The sequence below is a fragment of the Anabrus simplex genome, chromosome 1, assembly GCF_040414725.1.
Source record: "Anabrus simplex isolate iqAnaSimp1 chromosome 1, ASM4041472v1, whole genome shotgun sequence".
Taxonomy (NCBI): Eukaryota; Metazoa; Arthropoda; class Insecta; order Orthoptera; family Tettigoniidae; genus Anabrus; species Anabrus simplex.
The window spans coordinates 726,180,097-726,193,053 of record NC_090265.1 but is presented as its reverse complement, the minus strand read 5'-3'; the positions used below and the strand labels follow the sequence as shown (position 1 = coordinate 726,193,053).

General features: G+C 38.6%; 1 protein-coding gene across 2 annotated transcripts in view; it reads right to left on the bottom strand.

Moving 5' to 3' along the window:
• The window catches only part of LOC136857423 (peptidoglycan-recognition protein SC2), a 95,555-nt gene that overhangs the window by 64,515 nt on the left and 18,083 nt on the right, over nt 1-12,957 (bottom strand). The window contains exon 2 of one of the 2 annotated variants that reach the window (XM_067136076.2): nt 8,078-8,215. The exons of the other annotated variant lie outside the window; for it this stretch is intronic. Coding sequence (XP_066992177.2) covers nt 8,078-8,215 — 138 coding nt within the window. The remainder of the gene's footprint in view (nt 1-8,077; nt 8,216-12,957) is intronic. 2 annotated transcript variants of the gene reach the window in all.

The following is a 12,957-nucleotide window of genomic DNA, read 5'->3' as shown; positions in this document are numbered from 1 at the left end:
AATGGTGATTTCCTAGTACCAAGTAATTGTATTCACGACGAACTAACCAATAGCGCAGTGGAAACCGTGCGTAAGAGCATAGGAAAAAAACGGGGAGTGTAAACTGAAATTAGGAACATGACGGGTGAAGAATAGAAAAGAAACCATAATAAACTTTGGAGACAGATGTATTGAAATAAACAAACCAAAGCATAATCAACTTTGGAGACAGATGTATTGAAATAAACAAACCAAACCTCTTACAAATTTTCACAAAAAGAAGAAGAATGTACAAATGTGGTACTTTCCCAACCAGTAATACTAAAATTCGGATTTTTATACAAATTAAAATCCAAAAAGGAAAGAGAGCAAATGAGGAAGAACAAAGCAGAAACGGAAAGGAACAAGCAGGAAAAAGGAAAAATATGCCTATCTGTTGAGAAACCAAGAGTAACAAGAAATATAAAGAAAAAGATATACACAATTACAAGATCAGGATACAACAGCAAAAAATCTTCGAAGTAAAGTCCAAATATATAAATCAGAACTGCATCAGTTACCATCAGTTACCAGTCAGTCACCGCACAACTTATTATGCAGGCCGAAATCACAATATTATTCGATAAAGCTGTTCCAAGACAGTCACATTCAAACTGTAAATATGAATGGTGAAGCACTGTTTACGCATGAGCGCGTTTAGGACTCGCGGAGTTCCAGATATTGCACACGCACAGCTCGAAAGAGAGTTGCAACTAAATTTTTCAATGGAAACATGAAATAGTTTGAAAGTGGGTGGAATCTTGGTCTGGAAATGCCATGCTCCCTATTAAAATTTAAAAGGAAAATAGTTCCTGGTGAAGCTTGAAATTTTACAGAAAATAAATTAACAGTTTGTCATACCTCATCTTGATATTCATAGTACTGCCACAAAAAAGACTCTCATGGACACAAGTCCCTAAGGACGGAGACGACGTTTGGTGTTGTACCCTCCACACAGGCTAAAGTCCATCTCAAATACTTGTAATCCGGAGAAAGGCCAGGTTTATATACGGTAGAGTAGAGGGGAAAGAATGAGCAGAAATACGTCTGGAAGATTCCAGATGTTACGGGAGCATGCGCAACAAGCCAAACAGTGTCGTATAACGTCAGCAGGCAAGAAGGTAGTCAGATGATAGCAGACAGTAGAGATGGATAGAGCTGAAGTCCGTACAAAGTATGTGATGTCCAAATAAATATTCACTGAAGTGTCACTGAAGTATTTAAGTCCCAGTTGCAGAGTAAAATACGGTGTATATCAAGATGAGGGTGAGTCCATATTAGTAATAAAAGGTTATGTGCATGGCGAATTTAGTTGCAGTAGATGCCGGTGAAGTGACGAGTCCGTTACAGAAGCATGGTATAGAGTTGACCTCTTGTTCTTGTCACCTCCTGTTAAGATGTGTCGTATAAGTTTTACTCACCTTTTTCTTTTTACCCTTTTCGTTTGATAAAATAAGATGAGAGAGCGGTAGATGAAAGAAGAGGATGCGGTAAGGAGAAGGTATTACTTTTTACATTTTAAAGTTGTACTCATTGATAACAGGTTTTTCTAAAAAGTCGTAAATAGATGTGTGATGATAATCTATTTTATTAAAATAAAACAATATACCATTCTTGTTTTGTATTTATCATCATTATCGTCATCATTAATAGTGAATTTTTGAATACTCCAACTTAATCTATTATAGTAAAAATAAAACATTATAGCATTTTTGTATTATTCATTAGCATCATTATTATTTATGATTTTTGAACATTGCATACAAATATTATTGTTTGAAAATAAACATGTTACATTTTGAATATATGATTGATATTTTACATCTTGAATATAAAAATACATTTTAAATAAATGATGATGTAATAATATTTTTGTAGGTAATCTATTCCCTTTTTACACATAATTATTATATTCACAATAATAAAAGTTCTATAAATATTATTTACATAAAATCATGGCATAACAAACAGCTATTAGTTGTTGTTGTTGTTGTTGTTGATGTTGTTCCCCGTGGTACACTCGTAAGAGATATTAGTGCTATTGTGTGATATCTTGAAAACTATTTTAGATTGTATTTTTTGAATATATTAGTTAGTGGTTATATATGCGTATTATTGAAAGTACTGTAAATAGTGCGTAGTCTATCTTATATAATACCAAGACAATCAATAATACTAATAAATAGCACCACTCAGGAATATACCGTATTAAAGGCAACAATTGCGAAATAAGTTACATAGGACGTACCGGTAGGAATTTTGCAATCAGATATAATGAACACGTCAATGCCGTAAAACATAATCACTTCTCCGCAATAGGCCAACACATAGACGAATATAAACACAATTTTACGAACATTGAAAATGACATGAAAATACTTAATATAAACCCCAAAGGCCCCTTACTCAATATAACAGAAGAACTATACATATCACTAGATCAATATACCAATCCTAATTACAATATAAACGAAATAACAGAAAAAACTAGCACCATATTCAACAAAGCCATCCCCGCTTTAAAAACTATTATCCTAAAATAATCAACAAACAACGTTCAACACGCGCCATTGCGCAGATAATCGATACGCCCAACTCCACCCCTACTCCTACGACAACAGCTCTCCCCACCCACCCCTCCATTCCCCTTGCAGCAGCGGACACTAGCACCAAAAGAACACGATACAGTACACGCCAGGCAGCCAAAGCTAGCACATCCCAACCACAGTAGCAATAGTAAGTATTCTGCTGGAAACACACACACAAGCATTCTTCAGATCATAAATTCTTAATTCTACCTTTCGTTTCTTACAGACACATATCAGCAACTACAGACCAGAAAAGATCCACCATTCTGCATTTGACACTTACCGAAAAATATACTAGATCCAATACTTCTGGCAATATTTGACCACAGATGCACATAAATACGTCTGGCCATACATCAAACTTGTTATCAACAATTGAAGAAGTCCATCAATCAAACCAATGAATAAGCATATTTTATAGTAGGACTAAAATAAGAACACCGCTCACGAATGAAATACGGACATTCTCCATTCATACTGGAAAAACAAGAAAATTCGACGAATGCAAGACGCAAGAGTGGTAAAGCACCAGGTGTAGATAACATTATCCCAGAAGCCCTAAAGGTAGATCCAGATTTAACAGCGGAAATCATGGAGCCACTTCTAACACTAATATGGAACAAAGAACACCTTCCTGAGGAGTGGAAGAAGTGTGTCATCATCAAGATACCGAAGAAGGGTGAGCTCTCAGATTGCAATAACTGGAGGGGAATAACGTTGCTCTCATATGGGGGAAAAGTGATGTCAAGAGTCATACTGAACAGAATAAGCATAGCCGCTGACAGGAGACTACGTCAAGAGCAGGTAGGTTTCAGAGAAGGTAGGTCTACTGTGGATCAGATTAACACACGAAGGCTAATCATTGAACAATTTGCTGAGTATCAGACTACTCTGTATATATTTTTCATTGATTTGGAAAGGCCTTTAACTCTGTCAACTGGAGGAAAATGTGGAAGGCTATGGAAAAGTTCGAAATTCCACAAAATATAGTCCGTCTTACACAGGCAATGTATGATGGATATACTTGTCAAGTAGAACATAAAGGGAAGCTGTCTGAATCTTTTGCTGTAAAATCTGGAGTAAGATAAGGATATCTACTGTCGCCAATCTTGTTTTTCATGACATTGGATTGTATGTTAAGAGAGACAACGAATAGAAAGCGTGGCATTCAGTGGGGATTAAATAACCGATTGGAAGAACTGGATTATGCGGATAATCCCTGTCTTCTTGCAGAATGTTTTCGGGACATGGAAATCAAACTGAATGGCTTAAAAATAGAAGCTAAAGAAGTAGGCTTAAAGATTAATAACAAAAAGACTAAAGAAATACGCATAAATCATCGTAACAATTGTAGCTTGACTCTAGATGGAATGGATATAGAAAGGGTAGAGGAGTCTTGCTACTTAGGAAGCACGGTAAGCCAGGATGGAGGTGCCTTTAGAGATGTGGTGAGTCGTATAAATAAAGCCAAAGGGGCTTTTGCACAGTTACGACCAATATGGAGATCCCTTCACATTCGTATAAAAACGAAGCTAAGGATATTCAACTCAAATGATAAATCTGTGTTATTGTATGGAAGTGAGACCTGGAAAGTGACCAAGGACCTTACCACAAAGTTACAGACTTTTATAAATCGGTGTTTGAGGTACATTATGAGAATATGGTGGCCAAAGACCATCTCATACAAAGACCTCTGGAAGGTCACAAGTCAAAGTCCCATACAGGAACAGATAATGAGAAGAAAATGGAGATGGATTGGGCACACTCTGAGAAGACCACAAGAAAGTATCACAAGGCAGGCATTGAGCTGGAATCCACAAGGCAGTCGCAGGCATGGCAGACAGAGGATTACCTGGAAGAGAACCATAGACAAGGAGATTGCTGGATTTAACAAGACATGGAGGGAGGTGAAAGCATTGACGGCAGATAGAACAAGCTGGAAAAATTTCCTCGAGGCCCTATGTTCCATCTGGAATTAAAGGAAATAAGTCAAGTTCCATTTCCTTTAATAATCTTCCCTCTTCTTTAACTTCCCTTAAGACATCCAGGTTGGCTTTTCTTTCCGTCCAGCTCGATTTGGACATTTTCCGCCATATCCACATGTCAGTTTTTTCAAGTAGATTATTTTCTAATTTACCCAGAGTCCAACTCTCACTTCCATACTGAAGTGTACTCCATACAAATAATTTTGCTGGTTAAAATGTTCTTTCTTTGTCATAAGTGCCTGTTTTGCCAATGCTATTCTTCTCTTTACTTCCAGGAAGTATCTGTTATCCTCTGTTATCAATAAAAGATTTGAAGATTTCGAAAATATTACCAAAAAATTTGAATTCATATTCACTGTCATATTTTAATACTTGTTTAGGTCATAAATGCTTACATATTTCTAATATATTTCGGTCATAAACATCTGGGCCCTGTTCATAATTATAGTTCATGATTAAGAAAATTGCACACTAAAACAGTTTGTCAAATTGCATTGGTCTATCATTAATAGTTACTGAGATACTGTATTGCTCCATTGTAAAAGTGTACTTTTTATAATATTAATTTTACTATCTCTGTAACCATTATTCATAGACAAATTAAATTCAACACACTGTATTAGTGTGCAATTACCTCACAAATGGATCATAATCGACTGCAATAACATTTTCGACAAAATTATGAATATTTGAATAACAATATTTGAATTTTTCTTGACAAGAGTCTATTTTACCAAATACCATTGTACCGGGCGGTACACCTCTACGCGACGCAATTGAGACTCCTCTACAGGAGAAGCTCGGAACTTTAAAAACTGAACTAACTCTACTGTTTATCAGAAGATGGCACTGTGTGTTTTTGATTGGCTTTTGTTCTTTATTAATCAAGAAGTGTGGACAGACTCTAACAGAGGTCTCTACCAAAAACTATGGTAATACACTCTGGTGCAATGGAATGAACTCTCTTGAAGAAATTTTGTATTCATAAGTTTTGTCTTTACTAAATTTTGTTCCGTGGTTTGTGGGTTGGCATATTAATCCTTTCTTTCCGCCTGTTTTGAATTTATCCAATCAGTAATTTCTGTAATTAATTTTCCTCCAATCATAGCTTTCTTCTTCAAATTCCCATGTGTAATTCTTTGACTACCAATAAAAATTGAGGGGGTGTGTCTACTCATTCTTGAAAGGTCTCGAATTTTCCACGAGGGTATAAAAACTGCTGATTTTGTTGTCTCTGGGCCACTAGTATAACATCTAACTCAGTGTGCGAATATATAGCATGGGGCGGGAAGCGCCTCGTTCTTCAGACAGCAGATCTCCAACAAGGTAATGGCCTTTTAACATCTTTATTTCGCGCTAGCTCAGCAGTTTAACTCTCGGGGAGGGTTCGAAACCTTTCATATGTAAAACATTAAACATGTAAACCCGTTTTTTCCTGGTAAACTTCAGTTTTCTTGAACTTTAATTCGGGGATAGAGAGTGCTTTACCCTCTCGAGCTCCCCTTCATTTGAAATTGAGGTGACTACGTTTTCATAACCGTTTCTTCTCTTCCTTAATGTATTAAAGTTTTCTCATACGAGTCACCTCCCTAGCTTGGGATTAGCCCCTGTGTATCGGCCTAGCGCCACTTACGTTTTAAAATGTAGATTTAGGAGTGCAAATTCACGCCTCCATCCTTTTGTTTTGGGCCATTTAAATTAACCTGGTTTTTTGCACACTAAGGCCCAGTAGATTGGGTACGAGATACCCCTGTTTCTTTATTATGCCTTGAGGGCAGTTTGCGCAAAAGTTTGTTATTGCCTTTATAGGCGTGAAAGATCTAGAGCGGATCAGCTCTTTATGGTGTTGTGGTAAAAGTGCCTTAGAGGGGCTTGAAATGTAACGTTGGGAGCTAATGCTCCATATTATTAAGGGTTTTCTGCCCTTTGGTGTTTTGTGATTGTGAGCTGAGAGCTCAAGGTTGATGAATTTGGGCCCGTAGCCCAGAAATTGTAAAGACCACTTAACTGGTGCTTTCTTGTAAAGCGGCGTTGTACCTGATTTTCTTTGTTATTTCCCCCTAGTGGAAACTGTTTTGAAAATATAACCTTGTTGAAATTTTAATTCATCTTTCGAACTTGTAGTTAGACCCATTCCAGCCCGCACCTTCTTTCACCTCTGACTTCCACGGATAACTCCGTAACAATCGTGATTGTAGTCTACCTTGTAGCTACATGATGTGGACAGTAGCTATAAAAATATCATTCGTATTGTATGAGTAGTTTCCGAGTTTACGCTTCCGACAGGTTTGAGTGAATTTGCAACTTTAAAAAATCACAAGGAATAAACTGTGATAAAAATGAACGATGACAGTAACTAATAAGCTAATAACAATCTACAATGTTCATTCATTGCACGTGATCATTTTTGCCCACCTCAAATAAGCATTGCTGTAAAATTATGATGGCAAAAATAGTGATTTCCTACTACTTTACTGTGGTCTTCAGAGACATGTGTCCTTAAGTCATTAACAATGCCAAACTCAGCTGTGAGATCCGTGGTCACCAACCCATGCTCCTGAGGTCTCCCTTTCAATCACCTCTTACGAGAAGCAGAAGGTACTGTACTAACATGGCGGCGATACGGACCACACAGAGCATGCGGGGCGGGGGACCCATGGCTTGTCAGGGCCCATGATTGTTTCTTACTTCAGTAACTGAAGAGTGATTTTACATATTGATAAAGCTACAGCACACAGCACAGTATTATTTGTATTACAGAGGGTTATTCCATAGTCCAGAGCTTCTTTCGTCAGTAGGAGTACGGTAGTTATTTCTAGCTAAGCAGACGGTTGGACGGTTGAGTTGTAAATTATTTGGTCCTAGAGACGAGATTATTTCTTAATTTTGTGACGGTCAGCGTGTTTTGGTTACTATAATTTGAATACACATTTCTTGAGTGTGTGTGTCATATGTGTACAAACGAAAACCTAGAACCTGTTTTCCAGTCATTGACCGGGTCAGGGATGTAATGAATGAAACATATATAGGCTGTTATTACAATGGGGTCGCCACTCCCAAGGTGATTTGTTAATGAATGATAAAGTGATAATGGAGAGTGTTGCTGGAATGAAAGATGACAGGGAAAACCGGAGTACCCGGAGAAAAACCTGTCCCGCCTCCGCTTTGTCCAGCACAAATCTCACATGGAGTCACCGGGATTTGAACCACGGTATCCAGCGGTGAGAGGCCGACGCGCTGCCGTCTGAGCCACGGAGGCTCTTGTCATATGTGTACAGTATTATTTTAATTCCTTTAGATTTGAAAACTAAATTCTGTAACTTAGTATTATCGTTGCTGTTCATTGTAATAATATACAACTTCGTACTGCGAAATAAACCTGTAACTTTCCTTATCAGGAAACGAGGATCCCATTTTCAATTATTGCGTGGGGGGGGGGGGGGAGGGAGTTCCCACCTGCAGGAGTTTTTGTAATGATGGACTCACCTGCTGTAATGATGAGCCCCAGCGTGACACATATGACACCAAACATTGCCATGGCCAGCGTGATGAGCAGCATGATGTGAACTTTAGGGTCTCGTCGTAGGGGGTCGTGCAGCAGGGGAATTCGCGGATCATCAAGCTCTGAAAATAACATTTATACACAGTTCTTCAAATGCTTGTCATGCACAGATAATGTATGGAGTTTTACACCTGAAATCGAAGTGCAAAAACATATAATTTTTAAAAATTCTATAAACGATCTTAGAAAAATAAAGTCGTTGGGGGTATTCATTTGTGCACAGTTTCTTCAGAACTTCAATAGTAATTTTACCAGTAGCGGCGCTAAGATCCCCTGTGGGTGGGAGCGGTAGAATAACAAAGACGTAAAAGGCGACTAAAAGGGACCCCAGGGGCTCTGAACTTTGGAGCTTGGGTTGCCTATCACGGGGCCTGTAGCCAAGTCCCGGCATTGCTTCCACTTACTTGTAGCAAGCTCGTCACTTTCATCTATCCTATCCGACCTCTCGTGCTCAACTTTTCTTCTTTTCCGATCCCGACGGCATTAGAGCACTCGAGTCCTAGGGAGTATTTCATTTTCGCGCCCTTCGTGGCACTTGTCTTCCTTGGCCGATACCTTCATTTTTGGAAGTGTTTCTCTTCATTTTTTTCTCTCTGATTATATAGAGGATAGTTGCCGAGCTGTACTTCCTCTTAAAACAATAATCAGCGCCACTACCAGTGGCGCTAAGAAGCTCCCCCCACCCCGACAATAATAGAAAATGGGGACCTTGTTAACCTCATTACAAGTTTGTATATTATTACAATGAACAGCAACGACGATAATAATAATAATAATAAATGTGACGCTTTTAAAGGCACCGATTCTCTTATTCGTAGGTTTTCTTTTAGCTCAGATATTGTTAAGAATTCGGAAAGAAAACTTCTGCGTCTCTCGTAAGGGTAGCGTTCCCGGTTCCAATATTTCCCTGGTAATGAAAATCAGGAGTCTATAGCATACAGCCGGCCAAGTAGGTTGTTGTGTTTATCGTGCTCTCTCTCCAAGTGTGAACTCAGTGCAATGGAACGTGTTTACTCACTCCATAGCTTATAGCAGTTAGGTAGTGTAAGTAAGAATATGAATGATCCTCCCGATATCGGACAGGTAGTGCATTCTGCCCCTCAGACATTTTAAGGTTAAGCGCAACCTGAACATATGTCTCTACTGGAAGTGCAACAACATCCTCTGTATGAACAAGCAGCCGCCTCAATGGAATCGTAAAATGAAATTCATCAACCACAAGGAAATATAACAACCAACACATCTAATACCGGACCTATACAACGACCATTAATACCAGGTAATGTTCTTTCTCCATCCGATGTATGTGATCCAATGTGCCATCAACCTAAACGTTTTCGTGCCAACAAATCATTAGTAGATTCAGCGAACACTTGAAATGTGTAGTTTGGAACCTGCCAATACGGACCGAATGTAATGTGGGAATAATATTCAGTCAGGTGAGGTTCCCCATGTGCTTAAGGGGATACGGAATGGGTATTTTGCCAAAAATTTGTCATTTTTATATTACTGTTATTTCTTAATATGTCAAATGCCCTCTTTAAAATGGTGTATAAATTACGATGATATGATAACTACAAGTGTGCTTTTTAAAATAATTTATATGATGATGCACGATAGATTTCTGCTGTGAGTAGACATGACGGTCTCTTGCATGTCACTTGACCAACGTTCTATTCAGTGGTACAAAGCTAGGTATTTGTATTACTTACGGGATGATGACTCTAAGGCTTTCAAAGTTGTTCAGGATTCTAAGCCCTATGGAAATGATGTAAATATAGCCAGACTGGTATGTGTTGGTCACGTTTGGAAACGTATGGGGACAAGATTGAGAAGACTAAAATCAACCATAAAGGGAAAGAAACTTAGTGATGGTAGAATATTAGAGGGTAAGAACAGATTGGCTGATTCACTCATTGATACTCTCCATACTTACTGTGGTCTGACTATCAGGAAAAATACTGATAATGTGGAAGCAATGAGGAAAGCTGTCTGGGCATCATATTTCAACATTTATTCCAGTAATGAAAATCCTGTACATGGCTTGTGTTTTTCAGGGACAGACAGCTGGTGCAAATATAACAGGAACAAAGTAACAGGGGAGAAATATAACCATCCTCATAGTTTGCCACCAGCCATTATGGATGAAATCAAACCAATTTTCAGGGATCTTTTTGACAAAAATCTCCTGAAAAGATGCCTGCACGGCAGGACACAAAAGCCAAAGGAATGTGTCAATAGTGTCATCTGGAACCGCCTATCCAAAACAGTGTTTGTGGGTATCAGCACTCTTCATTTTGGTGTATATGATGCTGTTTCAAGTTTTAACCAGGGAAACATCACGAGTTGCAAAGTTCCGAAGGTGTTAGGATTGAATGTTGAGTGTCGTACTGTTGATGCAATGTTGCATAAAGACCTGGTAAGGCTAACGTCTGATGAAAATGCCCTTTAAAAGAAAAGCTTTTCAAGGCAAAAAGGACAGGAGAGGTGCCAAGAAGAGACTACAAGAGGAATTTGAAAAAGAAAAAGATAATCCAAGCTATGGACCTGGCATGCATTGATGTGTTAACTTTGAAGCCCGTTTCCCGTAAGTTTACTTTTTTAATACTTAAGGTGCATTTTCTCAGCCAGTTTTGAATATATGAACTTGAAATTTGTAGGACATACTTACAAATACCTCTTTCAATTGCTGAAACAACAGTTTTTAATTTGTCTGAATATTACAAATTTTATTAGCAAAAATACATTCTAAAAATACCAAAAATATCTACTTTCAAAATAAAAATAATATCTTCCTTAAGTAGGTCATTATAAAAATTATGCTTGTTTCAGTAGAAGACCAAGATATTCAACTATAAGCTGCAAAAATTTGAAGTGTCTACCTCCAGTGGTTTCAGAGAAAAGGTACAATATAAACAGCCGATTTTATCATTGGGAGCATAGGGCATTCCGTACCCCCTTAACTAGTTGAAACCCCGTCGTAATCAAAATAACGGTTATTCTAACACTGTTAATGGCCCTTTCTTTGTAATTATAGAAGGAACAGAAAAATCTGTGGGTAATTTGCATCCAGTGGCAATTGGTAGGCTAATATTCCAAGAAAGTATTTGTTCCAAAGAATACATCATAAACATTTCGAAAACAGGACGCAATGGATTACGCGTGGAAACTGTATCAGGTTCAATAGCTAATCACCTAGTAGAATCTCCCATTTTTAAAGATAAATATATGTTCCTGTATATATCCCTCACAGTGTTATTCATAGGCTTGGAATCATTAAGGATGTAAATATTTCACCCAGTGAAAAATACCTTTTACAAGAATCTCAATGCGAAGTCGCTGTCGTGAACATTAAACACTTTACAAGGAAAGCATCGACTGGGGAATCCCGCCCAATCACGTCCCGAGCACAGTGCCTACCACCATATGTTTACATTCTAGGCACACGCTGTGCCATTCAACCTTACGTTCTCTCAGTATTACAATGTGAACGAGATTTACGGTTCAAGCATTCTACGTCACAATGTCGTAGTAATCAACGTTGCAGTCGCTGTAGTGGCCCTCACGATATCAGATCGTGTCCCGAAACTGTAACCCCTGTTTGTGTTCACTGCCAAGGACCTCATCTGTCTACCGACCCGGAATGTCCAGAATATAAAAAGTGGGCCGAAATAAAACATCAAATGGCTCACACTAACATTTCACAAGAAAGTGCACTCAATTTATATAATTACCGACGATATGCGACGGCTGTAAGTAAACCCATATTTAACTGGCAGTGCCACCAAGAATTCCCTCCCCTCTCAGCACATCACGGAATAAACTTAATACAACCACGAGCCCCTGTACGATCAGATGTGCCATCCATTGGAACGCCTCCAGTGAGTAAAATCCCTCATTTTTAACTACACAAAGAGGATATTTCTCATCAACATCCACCAGCACTTCGGATACAACAAATACAGCAGCAGCAGCCGCAACAGCAATGACGACAACAACAACAACAAACACATCAACTTATTTCAGCCACAGAATTCCAGCATTAGATACCCATCAGCCCAGTCTGTCAATCAGTACAAGTCACCGAGACCTACCCCACATCCACTTCATCAACCTCAATTTCCTCCGGTTTCAGAACAATTATTTATTCCTCAACATATACCGTACAGTCCTGTATCTCATAATCCATATCCTACTCAACCACATAACAGGATGCCAAATGCACCGCTTGGAGACAATACAATCATAGATAATATTTTAAAGCTTGATCACCCAGGTTCAGTCCTCACCAGCAGCCTTCAGTCCGACTGTTATTCATGATATGACTGCGAGTCTGTTCGCGTCTAATGGTGGAGTTTAACATTCTTCAGTAGAACGGTCGGTCTGCTAGCGCGAATAAAGAATCCTTGTAACGGGTATTACAAACTGAAAATATCTCAATCGTAGCTATCTCAGAGACGTAGTTTCGACAACGAACAAGTGTTACATTTCCAGGCTACCAAGGACTTTGCCATAACCGCGGAGACGGATACGGTGTAATTAAGTGTACAATTCTCTTCGCAGAAGCTGTTATAGATATTACACAAATAGACAGTCTTCGAGCAGTGGCAGCTACGGTTCACATACGTAACCAAAACATTACAATCGTCTCTATATATTGCTCTCCAAGGACAGTCATCACTTTACGACAGTGGTTTACTCGCAATCTAAAGTCTCCGTATCTCTTCTGCGCAGACTTCAATGCTCACAATACTATGTGGGGATGTACAATATATGGCTTTTATGGAGATGCTGTTTTGCAAAT